The sequence below is a fragment of the Lissotriton helveticus genome, chromosome 8, assembly GCF_964261635.1.
Source record: "Lissotriton helveticus chromosome 8, aLisHel1.1, whole genome shotgun sequence".
Classification (NCBI taxonomy): domain Eukaryota; kingdom Metazoa; phylum Chordata; class Amphibia; order Caudata; family Salamandridae; genus Lissotriton; species Lissotriton helveticus.
The window spans coordinates 910,357,230-910,370,757 of record NC_136069.1 but is presented as its reverse complement, the minus strand read 5'-3'; the positions used below and the strand labels follow the sequence as shown (position 1 = coordinate 910,370,757).

At 42.5% G+C, this 13,528-nt stretch overlaps 1 protein-coding gene across 2 annotated transcripts in view; it reads left to right on the top strand.

The window, feature by feature from the left end:
- COL8A1 (collagen type VIII alpha 1 chain) overlaps window positions 1-13,528 on the top strand; it is a 260,001-nt gene that overhangs the window by 219,253 nt on the left and 27,220 nt on the right. For both annotated transcript variants that reach the window (XM_078657721.1, XM_078657720.1), the window contains one exon: window positions 11,366-11,693. In XM_078657721.1, the coding sequence (XP_078513847.1) occupies window positions 11,369-11,693 (325 nt within the window). In that variant the 5' untranslated portion in view covers window positions 11,366-11,368. The remainder of the gene's footprint in view (window positions 1-11,365; window positions 11,694-13,528) is intronic.

Below are 13,528 nucleotides of genomic sequence, written 5' to 3'. Positions count from 1 at the left end.
TGGCTCACAAGGGCATTTTCCATTGAACTGAATTGTTTAGGTTTTGTTTTCGTAGAGGTTACAAGCCACAGTGTGCAGAATGATGTAAATGTGAAAGCTTCTATAGGGCTTCTTGGCAGCTTTTCTTTCCAATGCACCGTGATCCCGGGGCTGCTGCAAACCCAAGGCCAACACACTGGACCCAATAACCCACCGTATTCACCCATTGAAGGGCCCTTTGCCAAAAGGACTATCCACAAATGCACAGGGTGCAGCAAAGCTGGGTAGTGTCTGAGTTAAATGGATCTGACCTCTACATTCTTGCTGTGTGTACATTACTGCTCATAGAATGTATGGATTTTCTGACAGACCAAACCAATTTGCGTGATGTTAAACATTTTACGTTTCTAAACCCATTGTTTCCTTTAATCATGCATAAACCAGACCACAAGTTCTTCTGGGAAATGTTTTGTTATTTTGGTTTACCTTTGACGGCTACCGAGCACCACGAATTTTTTTAAAGAAAATCTTTAATGGTGTATAATTGTGATATTGTAGTGGTTTGGGGATGCACAACGCTGAGAATAACACTGGGTTATATTTTTTTCTCACATAGAAGACTCTCTGAATCCCGCCCCCCCCCCCTCCGTCGTCTGTGTGTGTGGGGGGACACAGCTTCCAGGGGACACACACAGCCGCACCCGAGCACTTAAGAGGTCTTTAAAATACCATTTTAGTGCTAATGAGGCTTTGTTGTTATTCACCCCTTATCAAAGCCCCTGCAGCGCCACTCTGCCTGTTGCTGGAAGGCCCGCGGCGGGGTATGCTAAAACCGGGACATTTGAATGTTTTACCCGGACGCTGTTGCAAAACCCGGACATTTCTCTACTTTAGAGAAAAGTGTCGGGACACTTTTCAAAAAACAGGGACTGTCCGGGGAAAACCCGGACGTCTGGTCACCCTATATAAAGGGTGGTTTAGACTCTGGAACACTGTCACAGGCAGGCAGTCTGATCGCCGAGACTTCCTTACCGGCCTGTGGTGTGAACGGGCCACGGGTGTTTGTCCTGAAACCCCAGGCTGAGGCTGGCAGATGAAGTATTTAATTTACACAGTACACAACATTAGCACAACATGGAAAGAGACAAAATGTAAACTTTCCTTACCTGTACTGTACCCTGACTGTGACGCCGGTGACGGTGAGGCGGGGGGAGTCACACACGGTCTGCTGCTTGCCTGCTGCCTGCGCACGCCAGGCTACACGTCACAGCGGCGGGAGTCAAAGTCAGACAGTGATTGGCCTGCACTGGACCAGCCAATCCTGGCGGCTAGGGGGGCACCAGACTGCTCGCCCTTTCTCCCTTTGAAACCCCGGGGGCTGCAGCCCGCCCCCTGATACTCTCTCAAGGGGAACTTCAGCAGGGGCTGCATCTGCGCATGCTTGCGCTAGGTGCTAGCCTGAAATTTACTTGCGCAGTACTGCTGCAGCTGAGTGGACTATCACTCAAGCTGCAGCAGGCCCAGCCCCCCACCCAACCCCTCCCCCTGCGCACTCCGGAAAAGTCAGGTGTCTCCTGTAGCGCTCGCGATCAATTTTTATTTTACTAAAATAAAAATACTTTTAGTGGGGCTGCACCCCTACGCCCCAATGGACACACCGCTGCTGCGAGAAGGTGATCAGAGAGGAAGAAGAGAGAGTGAGGAGAGGAGAAGAGAGGGGAGGGAGAGGGGGAGGGAGAGAATGCAAGGATGGAAACACAGAGATTGCACGAGGAGACAAAGGGAGCGGGGTTGGTTTGAACATTTTTGCCAGGGTTACCTTTGTTCTCCATTCCAGCCCTGTCACCTTCTCATGTGATGTTCCCTGGAGCAGCTATCATGCATCGTATTGACTATTGCAATAGTCACTAAACTGCAGAAAGAGAAAAAGAGGGTTGAACTTGAGAAGGTTTTCCTCAGTGAATAATCATTGCCAGGCCATCCCATGGATATGTTAGCAAACCATTCTCATTCTAGCTACCAACCCGCGCCTAAGTTCAGCCTTCAAAAACAAACCATGTCTCTGACCAGTAATCTTATCAATGTTATGAGGAATTGTACCCATTTTATGTGCTTTAGTGCCATTTTCTGCACCAGGGAGATAATGAGATTGCAAATTCTATGTGGAAGAGGCCACTGGCGTACACGTTGGGCCCAAGAGGGCCAGCATCATTGCCATCCACAGTAGATCAATTTACAAAGAATGAATCTAAATGGAACTCATTTACACAGCCACTGATTGCCCTACAATTATAGCTTGGATCTGGCCTTGGCTTAAACTATCTCCAGATAGGTCTCAGGCAGACATAAATATAACAGTTCCCACATGATGGGCCCATGAAACCAAAACATGCAGAACCTTAGCTGTTAATTTTTTGCTTAACATAATTTGTGTTTTTCAGCTATGCTTACTATCTATACAGACACGCGCTCAGAGAATTTATTCATAGACGTTAATGTAAATATTCAAAGTCTGAAAAAAGTTCACATGCGCCGTTAGTTTTTGTTTTACTTTGTGAGAAAGTATAGGTCAAACTTGCGAGGCAAGGCATTTGAAAGGCTTATAACTTTAGCAGCTTTTTTAGAAAGCCTTTGAATTGCAGCCAGAAGTAACAAAAACATATAGAACGTCACCTCTGCGATGAGGCTTCTCAGCCGTTTTCGTCCAATAAAACCACAGGGGCATTGGGTAAAAATCAAAGAGTCTATCCATGTCACGAAACTCTTCAAAAGACGCTACATCAGGGATATGGGTTTGCTGCTCCAAAACAAAACAAGCATTTGCAATGCAATAAGTCTCGTATTTACAAGTTTCGAGCTACTGGCTTTGTAAATGACAATACCTTTTATTTATGTGTTGTTTTTAAAACAGATATATAAAAGGCATTGTCGTTTACAATGCCAATAGCTTAAACTCTCACAAATGCAAGACCAATTGCATTGCAAATGCGTTAATGATATAAAATGTTTTATAAAGCGTTAGGAGAGAGCATTTGAGAAAATAGAGCTTGGAGGCTGTAAATAAAGCCTACCGAGTAACAACACAAATAACGGGGTGCCGTCATGGGAGGTTACAAAATGAGACAAGGCGGTACTAAGGAGAGAGCACTCAGCCTGTTGACCAATGAACAGGCACAGTTTACAGTGGACAATGGAACACAAGCCATTGAAAAATAAGGGTGGAGAATGGGCGGAGCTTCAAGTCCCTACCTGAATACATCATGCCTCGCAGCGCAACGAGTGCGCTGCCCAGGCTCCACCTAAAAAGGGGAACCAAATATCATCTGCACTGCTGGAAATGGAATAATTTTACTCTGGGAACTCATAAATTGGGAGTCAATGTATAGCAGTGGAAAGGTGGGGGAGTCCTGAAGGGTGGACTCACGAAAAGCAGAGTCTGAAACATACATTAATATTTTTTAAAACTCTTATGTTAACGAATTGGCAACAAGGACAAATGTGATAGGAAATCTGTTCTGTCTTACTAATTGGCCACAAAGAGGCCACATTTTAAGAGACATGTGGGTGTTAATGCACTTGCAGCAGAGATCTTTGTGGGCCTGCCAAGCAATTTTCATGACATAATAATAATGTTTCACTGAGGTCAGCCTGGATACTTGCTCAAGCGCAATAAACATGGTTTGTTCAGGGATGTGGTTGAACCTCCCTCATTTCCTGCACTGATCTTGGAGGAACCAAAACCTGATTGGTTGAGCAGGATTTATTTATTTGTTTGTGAAAAGAAACGTTCATATTCATTACAAATCCCCCAGGATGGGTCAGGATAGTCATCATTTCAAATGAAGTGCTGCCACCGTACAAGAGTTAACAAAATCAATCCTTGAAATGTAGACAATCTACCAAGATGTGGGCGATCTTTCTTAATTAAAAGATGTGTCACATTGTTCAATGTGTAAAAGCAATTATAATGCATTTGGTTGCAAAAGGGGAATTCATGATGCCCCTCTATTATGCATATTGATTTGTTTTTTTCTAAAAACAATAAAATGTAGTCACACAAAATATGTCACATCGTTTGACAGGCTGCAAAATGATTACCCTATCTCTTGTACATCTGTTCAAGCTTCAGCTGTAGTTATAATTGAATTTGGAAAGTCAAATGTCAACAATGTTCTTCTTAGTTTTTCATCATTTACATGTTTTTTTTCTCTTTCTTAGTAAGGTGGAGCGAAGGGTATCTGCATTTTTGAGGCTGAGGAGGATGATCTCGGTTTTAGTGCTGTTAGGGCAGTTTCAATTGTTTTCCATCGACTTTATAATATGATTGATCATATTAGCCCAATCGAACTGAATTTGGAAGGGTCCTTGCATGTACTCATTACATACAACAGCACAGCTCCAGCTCCCATCCACTATGCATTTTAAGACAGTTTCTGAGGCTCAACCTGCCCATAACTCATGTACATGATAGGGTAAAAAGGCTCTCAATGCCAGTAGCCTATTAATTCCAATGGGCCCGGCAACAGAAGTCATGGGCCAATCGGAATTAAGAGTTTACCAGGAACACTACTACCCAGTGGTATTCTTCCCAGAGTTTTCCACAGCTTCAAGTAGGTGAATTTTCCAGATGGAATACCAGAAAAAAACATGTGGGAATTTCCACAAAACCCACTTTTCTCTTGTTTCTCAAAGCTCATAATTCCTGTTATTCTCCTTCCGAAATTTCCAAGACAATCAACAACGATAAATCTGGTGGGTTGAAAATAACAGAGATTTTTACAAGCCACTCAACTTGAGTGCCAAAGAACCTTATTGATTTTGTTTTAGTTATCTGTACGTTTGGGTTGGATCAGGATGTTGATGTCAAGGCACTAAAGTGTACAGAAAAGAAGGAATTAATCCCAGCCACTGGCAATTACTTGGGCGTCATCCCAGTCCATCTTTCAATTGCAGACCATGACACCTCAGTTTGGACCCAGACATATGCAAATGACCCTTGACCCTGCTCCAATGGCAACAGGCCAGCCCAAACTGCTAGGCCAGGTCCTCCTTGAACTGGAGCACAAGCATCCCAGGACTGTTTTCTCCATGGTTAGGGATCATTAGCCAAGATTAGAATGGTTCCAGTGACACAGTGTGCATCATACCCACGTCTAGCCATACCGGTACCACTTAGGGTGATACATTAAAGCATACAGAAAAGTGATGGATGGAATGTTTGAATTAATCTCAGCCACTGAGAATTACTCAGTGTCACATCCCGGTCCTGGGTTGCCTGTATTCAGATTAAGGTAGGACCTTGCCTGGCAGTTTGGGCTGGGCTGTTCCCATTGTAGCAGGATCAACACTGATTTTTTTTATGGCTTAATTTGTGCCGGTGGTTTCAGGGGCTCAGCACTGGCACTTAATTGTCAGCACCGGCTCTAGTAACATTCCACCACATGGTGGTGCTGTCTTTTTAATTGTGAGATGAACACAAAGATCATGTTTATTAAATCAATATGTATTGAAATGATTACTACCAGACTCTCATGGCATTATTAGAACATTGGAATGTTGGGAGCTCCATTGAAAACAATGGAGTGCTCTGGGCTTATAATGGCTGGTATAAGCCTGGAGCTCCAACATTCCAATGTTTCTTTGTTCACAGCACTGGCTGTGAACAAAGGTTTCAGGGAACCTGAGGGGATTCCAATCCCCTCACGCTCCCAAAAAGCTTTATTTTTTTGTTAGAACATTCTGTCCTCTAGTGACAGAATGTTCTAATAGCCTTATAGCCCTTCGTAGATGGGCTATACCGCTATTAAAGTCCCTCTCCCTTGTTAAAGGCCCTCGCCTTCGGCTTGGGGCCTTTAACGCTGGAGAGGGCCTTTAATAGCCGGTATAGCCCTCTACGGCAGCTATAAGGCTATATTAAAGCTTTGTGTGGCCTGAAATAGTCTGAATTGTCACAGGTGTAAAAGTGCAATGGTTAGGTGTTATGTTGTTACTGTCATTGGCAGCGCTGACAGGGTATGGGTGGTGCAGGCTGAAGTGGTCTTCCAGGAAAAGCACGGCACTTAGTTTTTTACAAATTAAGCACTGGTCCCAACTAAGGTGGCATGGTGTGCAAACTAATGATGGACTGTGCTGCGGCCAGTGTAATTACCCGGGGCTGAGATTCATTCAAGCATGCCATCCATCACTTTTTTGTATACTGTTTGTTGATGTCCAGGCAGCAACAAGAACAGAAAACTGTCATGCTACTCTCACTGTGTAGCCTTAGCAACATGGCAGTGCTACTCTCAGCCTCCCAGAAACACAGTGGTTATTTTACAGTGGAAAGGCAGAGAAATTATAGTTTCTTAGTTTGGAAAAATAATTTTTGGTGGGAGAGATAAAATCCACTACTGCTGTCATAAAAGACATCCCTCTTAGATCAGATAGTCCAAAATCTGATCGTAGGAAAAATATATTGTAAAATTAATTGGCAAAAATCAATTGACACCTGCCACGGTGCGTTTAGCTCTCATACAACTTATTATGTAAATATCGCCCATTTTTCTCTCCTATTAGTTGTTATTTTGCATCTGCATGTTTAGTGTCATTACTGTTTACGGGCCTAAACCAAGTTATCATCATCATCACGCATTCTCCAACTGGTGTGTGTTAGCCACTCATCTACAGATAAGTAAGGTCAGCATGCCTGTGACTCCAGGGTTGTTTTTCCTCCCTGGTATCTAATTGCTTGAACCACTTCCTTTAATATCGAGCAGCCATTTTAAATCTGCGTCTTACTTTCTATGGCCATTGTTTTTGTCTTGAAATGCTATTTTACCCGGACATAGGCGCTGGAAATAGCGGCAGCAACCTCAAATCAACCATGCTGGATTTCAGAAGGTGAAGGAGCAATAAAGATGCCTTTAAACTTCATAGGTCAAATGCCAGGCAATAACTTCCGTTTATTGTTTTAAAATGGAGATTGGGGTTTACTTTCTCTAACTGCAATGCAAGATGATTTGTAAAGTGAGCTATGTGGCAATCTTGCATGGCTACAGTAGATGTCATTTTAAAATGTAAATACCTGTAAATGAACTGTGCAAATGTTTCTGACTTCATCAAGGGTTCCGAAAGCAGAAACAAAGCACATTTTTTGTGATTCTGAAGTGTGAATGAAGCTAAGATTTTAATACGGTCACATTAAAACAAGACACTTAGGCCCAGATGTAGGTAATAGCAAATTACCGAATGGTAAATACCGAATTTTACCGATTCGGTATTCACTATTAGGTAATTGCTATGTAGGTAAAAAATTCGGTAAAAATACAGAATCTGTAAGATTCGGTAATTACCGATTCTGTAATTACAGAATCGGTATTTGCCATTGATTCCTATGGGCCTTGAAGCCCATAGGATTCAATAGCAAATACCGATTCGGTACCGAATCGGTAAAATTACCGAATTTACAAGGGGGACAGGGTGTCACTTTGACACCCTGTTGCACCCCTGTTTCAGGCTTGTGTGCCATGTGACACACAGACATGCCCTTAGGGCATGGCTGTGTGCCACATGGCACAGGTGTACATGCACAGATGTGCATGTACACTAGAATTCGTTATTTACCATGGAATAGTATTCCATGGTAAATAACGATTCGGTAAGGGCCTGTGGCACTGATTACAGTGCCACCTACATCTTGATTTACAGAATCGGTAAATTTACCGAATCGGTATTTTACCGAATCTGTAAATTTACCGAATCGGTAAATATACCGATTCTGTAAATAAAATGCCCCCTACATGCCAAATCCCAAATACCGGTCGGTAACCGTTACCGACCGGTAATTGGCGACCTACATCTGGCCCTTTGTTCCTGAAACACAATTTTCACACAATGTCGTTTGTGCGCTTTTTATTAGTAAACAACTGCTTGTCTGAGCAAATTGAGTGTCTATTTCAATGGAGGATGTGGTTTGTAAATAGAAGTGGAAGGTGCATTAAATGGTAGTTCCACGTTACAGTTCTAAGACATTAGTCTCAAGACACCTCGTTAGAAGAATTGACATCCCACTTTCGTTTTATGAAGGCCTGGCTGATACGACTCATTCATGTGCTATGTCTGCCATCTAGTATCCACATAGGTACATTGCAGTCATCATAGGAAATTCCATTTAAATAAGGTACTTTGAAATTATGAAGTTGCATTTTTCACAGTTTACTCTGTACATTTGTTTTATATGAAAGGGACTTTTAAAAAACACGAAATAGCGTACCCCACAGTATGAAAAAAGTTAATTAAGACACTGTACAGTAAAGTTTTCAGTAAACGATAATACAAAATAGAGGAACGAAAAGTGGAGACTAAATAGTAGAAAGTAGACTTTACAAAGTGTAATAATAAAAACTGTGAACACAATTCATGGATTCGGAAGGACTTAAGTGGAAGGTGTGGGAGAGAGTTAGCAGATGAGATGGTACAGGGGTAAAATCTTAAGGTGGTATCTCCCGTAGAATGACAGGGACAACAACATGGTTAGGGTCATGGAAGGAGCAACTATTAGGGATTAAGGTAAAACTTAATATGCGTACTGTCAATTCACAAATGTAGTGGGAAAATATTTTTTTAACCTCTTTATTTTTGTTTTTTCCATAAACATACATGCTTGCATCAACTTTTTTACTTCTTTTTTCACTTTTATTTTTTGTAACCTAATTTATTTCATACAATCTATATGCTTGTTGACACTGTGAAGTTTTTTTAAAGTGGACACGAAGTTAATCTATCAACTTGTTATAAACATTAACTGTATTTTTTTCCATGAACCATTTGGACCCCGACTGAAGTCTAACTATTTTTGGAACCAGTGGGAGCAGTGAGGTTCCTATTGGCATGTCACGTTTTATCTTTTCTTCTACAAACAATATGAAGCTCAGCAACACTAGATGAAGTAGCAGAAACACGTCTTGTGTATATTAATGAAGTTTAAGGCATGCCTTTGTTTGGAGTCCCTTCCAGCAGTGCCTTCTTAATGCCTGGGTGCGCTGGGCAGTTGCCCGGGGTTCCCACGAGCACAGGGGCCCCATGCAGACCAGAATTTAATACTAATTTTCCGTTAAATATTTTTATTCGGATGTATGTCATTACCACGCATGCTTTTACAAAGCATGCCTTTCCACACAACTTTTACAACGCAAGTCGTTACAATGACTTGCGTTGGGGGGTGCTGGATAGTGAATAGTTTAATTTACTATTCCAACTCCAGTCCCCGTGGATAGTAGGGAAGGTTTTGGATAGCAAATTAAATTCCCTATCCTAGAGCGCCCCCCAGCGCAAGTCGTGGTAACGACTTTCGTTGTAAAAGTTGCGTGGTAAAGGTACTGCGTTGTAAAAGTTGCGTTGTAAACGCTGTTTACCTTTTTATTCCTGTGAGTGGTTGTGTAACGGCAAGGCCCAGTGCACTGCTTTGCCCAGGGGCCTAAAATGCTGTTAAGAAGGCCCTGCCTTCCAATGCACCATGCCCACAGAGAAGAAAATACCTCCGAATGGAGAAGAAAGGAAAACTATTTTGCTGCGTACAATAATGATTATAAGATAGAATATGTACAATATTTATAATACAGTGCCACTGAGAGCCAACAGAATTCGTCTCCATGATCTTAGGTACCTATTCCGTTCTATTCTAATGAGCCACCTTTCTGAAGCAGGTCTGCACAACAATGTTCTTGCTTGCCTTAAGTCCTTCCTGTCAGAGATGCCAAGGCTCCTGGTCCTCTTCACTTGTGTTGCACCTTCTTACGGTGGTGTCTCCAGGGCTCCTCAATTAGCCCTATATTTTTCAATTAATATGGACACCCCTTGGCCCATCTAATCTGATCTTAGGGCCGCTCTCATACGGCCCACACCGATGGCATCATCACTCATGTTGACAACTCGGACAAGGCCCATTGCAGGTTTGGGACCACAGTCAGCCTCCTGCACGGACGCCTGCTCCGATAACAAGGAGTCCTTGATTTTGGTGGGTCCTTCTACTATCAACTCTTCTCTCTGTGGAGTTCATGTTCTCACCGCCCCTCCTGCTCTGGTCAAATCTGTGAAAAACGTTGTCTTTTACTACTACAGCTCCTTTTCTGGGTAAACTGTGTTGCCTTCACCTGTTTCTTTCGCATTAGGATACTTCATAAAAGTAGACCCCCATCTCGCATTTGACTGTTGTAAAATCGTGATACAGCCAGTTGTTATGCTGTGTCTCATCTTTGGCAATTCAATCTGTTTGGGACTTGGTTCCTACTTGATTCGTCATCTTGATGCAAAATATGGCAGCGCGGCTCATGGTTGGATTCCCAGCCCTGCTTTTACTGTCCCCAGGTTGGGGATCTGCACTGGCTCCCTGTCGCCAAGAACTCATGGCTCAAAGTCTTCTGCATCTGCTGTCAAGCCCCACACAAAAATGGCCCTTTTACTTACAGCATCACCAGGTCCCTTATGTCTTCACTCAGCATTTGTTCTCCGCTACTCTCTCAGCATCAGGAAAGATTAAGTGGCCGTTCCTTCTCAGCCAGGCTTCCATGCTCTGGAATTCTCTTTTTTCCTTTGTCAGTTACTCAACCAACCATCTTCAATTTTACAAGAAATAAAAAGCTTACCTGATCCCATTCACCAGCTAACCCAGCTGTCCCTGTCTCTTACCTCAGCAACAGCGTGACCGGATATCGGCGCCTAGCAGCACGATGTTGAAATTTCATTCATTCATTCATTCATTCATGTTGTAATCTATGAAGTATGGTAAAAAATGTCAATGAATACAGATATCACAGTTTGACTTTATAGTGACATGAGCATGCAACAAATAGGTACCTTTATTACATTTGCTATATTTAGATGATGTGCTTATTAATTTTTAATTATTTAATAGTTATCATGTAATCTAATTATGAGCAGTGCTTCAATTAGCCTAGTAAAAAAAACTCTTCGCACAGTGAAATACATGCCACTATATTGAAAAAAAAAGATTCAACCTTTAGCTATAGTTTTAGCACGCAGATCAACAGGAAATGCAGCATTTATGTTTCTTGTCTGGGAAACTTTGACTAAGTGTAATGCAGTCAGGAATTGACAAGACAGGTGTGCTTGGATTGTATATGCAGCATATATCCTTGATGGTCTTCCAAATCATTTCCCAAAACGTCCACTCTTTATAGCTACTTTTCTGCTCCCATTAAAAGTATTAGATTAAGATGTGAAATGTAACCGTATGTATAAGTGGAAAATTACACGATTTCAATGTGACTTTTAGAAATATAATCAAGCTTGACAGGATGACCAAAGTAGTGCATAAGGATAGCTTTACCTGGTGTTTGCTTTCCTGTTCTAATAGTTAACAATCCACCTTCTCTTTTACATCTCATAGGTTATGGCGTTGTCGTTGCACCCAAAGCAGCTGCTGGCTCTGACGGTGGCGATTCACCTACTACTGCTGAAAACCACCCAAGCAGGCGCCTACTATGGGATGAAGCAGATGCCACCACAGGTTCCGCAGTATCAGGCGCATTCCCAACACCTGCCTCTTCTTCCCTTTGTGAAAGAGGGTCCTCCGGTGGGCCACAAGGGGAAGGACATGGCGCACCCGCCCTACGGAAAGGAAATGCCTCATCTGCCTCAGTATGGCAAAGACTTTCCACAAATGCCCATGCTTGGCAAGGAGATGATGCCACGGAAAGATGGGAAAGGTAACCAAGGTAAGCGGACCTGCCTTTACAAACGCGTATTCTCTAGCAGTAACCCTGTATTTGCTGAAGAAATATTTAAGACATGCAAATCCCTGTCTCATCCCAGCTCTTCCCTTTACTGTGTGCCATCATACTGTACACAAGCATGAGGTGCCCTCTTGTCCTCACACTGGAATATACTGAATGCATAGGGAATATTGACGGAATAAGATTGAAGGGTCACAATATCGTGGCCAGAATATCAATGGACAAGATACCGAAGTCCTAGTTGCACAAAGGTAGGTATGGATCCACCATTCTTAACTCCACCTCTACATACCTTGAAGATATATATATCAGCAAGCCGCGTGCATGTGAAGTTAGGTATGTCAATATTTTGTTCCTCAGTATTCTGGTCACGGGCTCGGATATTTTGTCTTCGATGTTCTTGACCCACACCGAATACACTGACTCGCTGTGCAGCCGCCAACTATCCAGTGTGTCAGCCATCCAGCTCAACTATCCCCAGAGACAGTCAGCAGCACAGAATCTCTGGACATATGCTTTTTAAACACACACTGCAGCTTCCTCTCATCATGAAGCATCTCTCTCCCCCTTTCAGTCTCTTCACCTCCACTTTGTTTTTCTATGTGCACCAGTCCTTGATTACCTCTCTTAGCCTCTCGCTCCGGGCGGTCTCATGTGAGCACTAATAGAACTGCCGCAGGCAGCACTGAAACAGTGGGATGTTGATTTCTATGCGATCCCACGAAGTGGTAATTACACTAAATTCGAGCGAAACACCTGTTTTTTATGATTATTTAACCAGATCTCTGCCCTCCCCACCTCAATTGTATGCCAGTGCCTCAATGGCGAAAAATAGCAAAAATCCAAATGCACTGTTTTGAATGCTACTCTGACCTGACACATTCGTTCAGTTACACCTTACGAAGGGCTTTGTAGACTTGAACATTGTATGATGCCCTCAAAATGCAAATGGAGAATATCGAAAACGTATTATTTTTTTGTCTCCAGACTATATCAAATTGGCAGACTCTTTTTTACATAGACACTTTTCATATCTGTCCCATTGCCTTTTTGAGGTGCATTCTATGTACAAGGGCAGGGGGGTGCCCTGAGGGTCAATGGGACCCTCTTTCTCCCCCTCCCACGCCCCATGAAAATGAGGGAACGCCTTCTCAGTTTCCAACTTTTATTCGATTATAAAGTAGTATAATCATAAAAAGTACATTTTTATAAAAATCATTAATTAATACAATAAGAGAAAAGATCATTTACTTGAAACAGTTATAATGTTAAAAAACAGTTTTACGACGAATTGTTGTTACTGATTTTAAAAAGGTCGCTATCAGTTTCGCTTCATGTGGGTTTTTCGGTGTCTGAAGATAAGCGAGTGCTGGATATGTATGTCTAAGTCCGCTTGAACGTAGGAGCGGCAGAATCCATTTTTTCCTTGCTAGTCTATAGTATTTGCAAAACAAGATGACGTGGACCGTTGATTGTTTAGAAACCCCATCACAGGGGCAGCATATCAAATTTCGAGACCAGTTATTCAGTTCAGGAAATGAAACTGTGCGGAAGAAAAGGTCGAACCGTAATCTTGTCAGTAGGAATTTTTCATAGTTCGAAAGAAAGAACGTCAGATAGGGCTGTATCAGTTTCCCTGGCTGCAATATGCGGATTTTTTCATTTTTTGTTTTAATAATCTCAGCTTGGTTGCGAAGCTCTCTTAAATGGCCCATGCAAAGTTCTTTCAGCTGTTTCCTAGAGATGTCTTCTATTGATGGTGGTTCGAGGAAGTATTGCTCACGATCTAGATCTTTAAGGAGTTTATGGACATAATT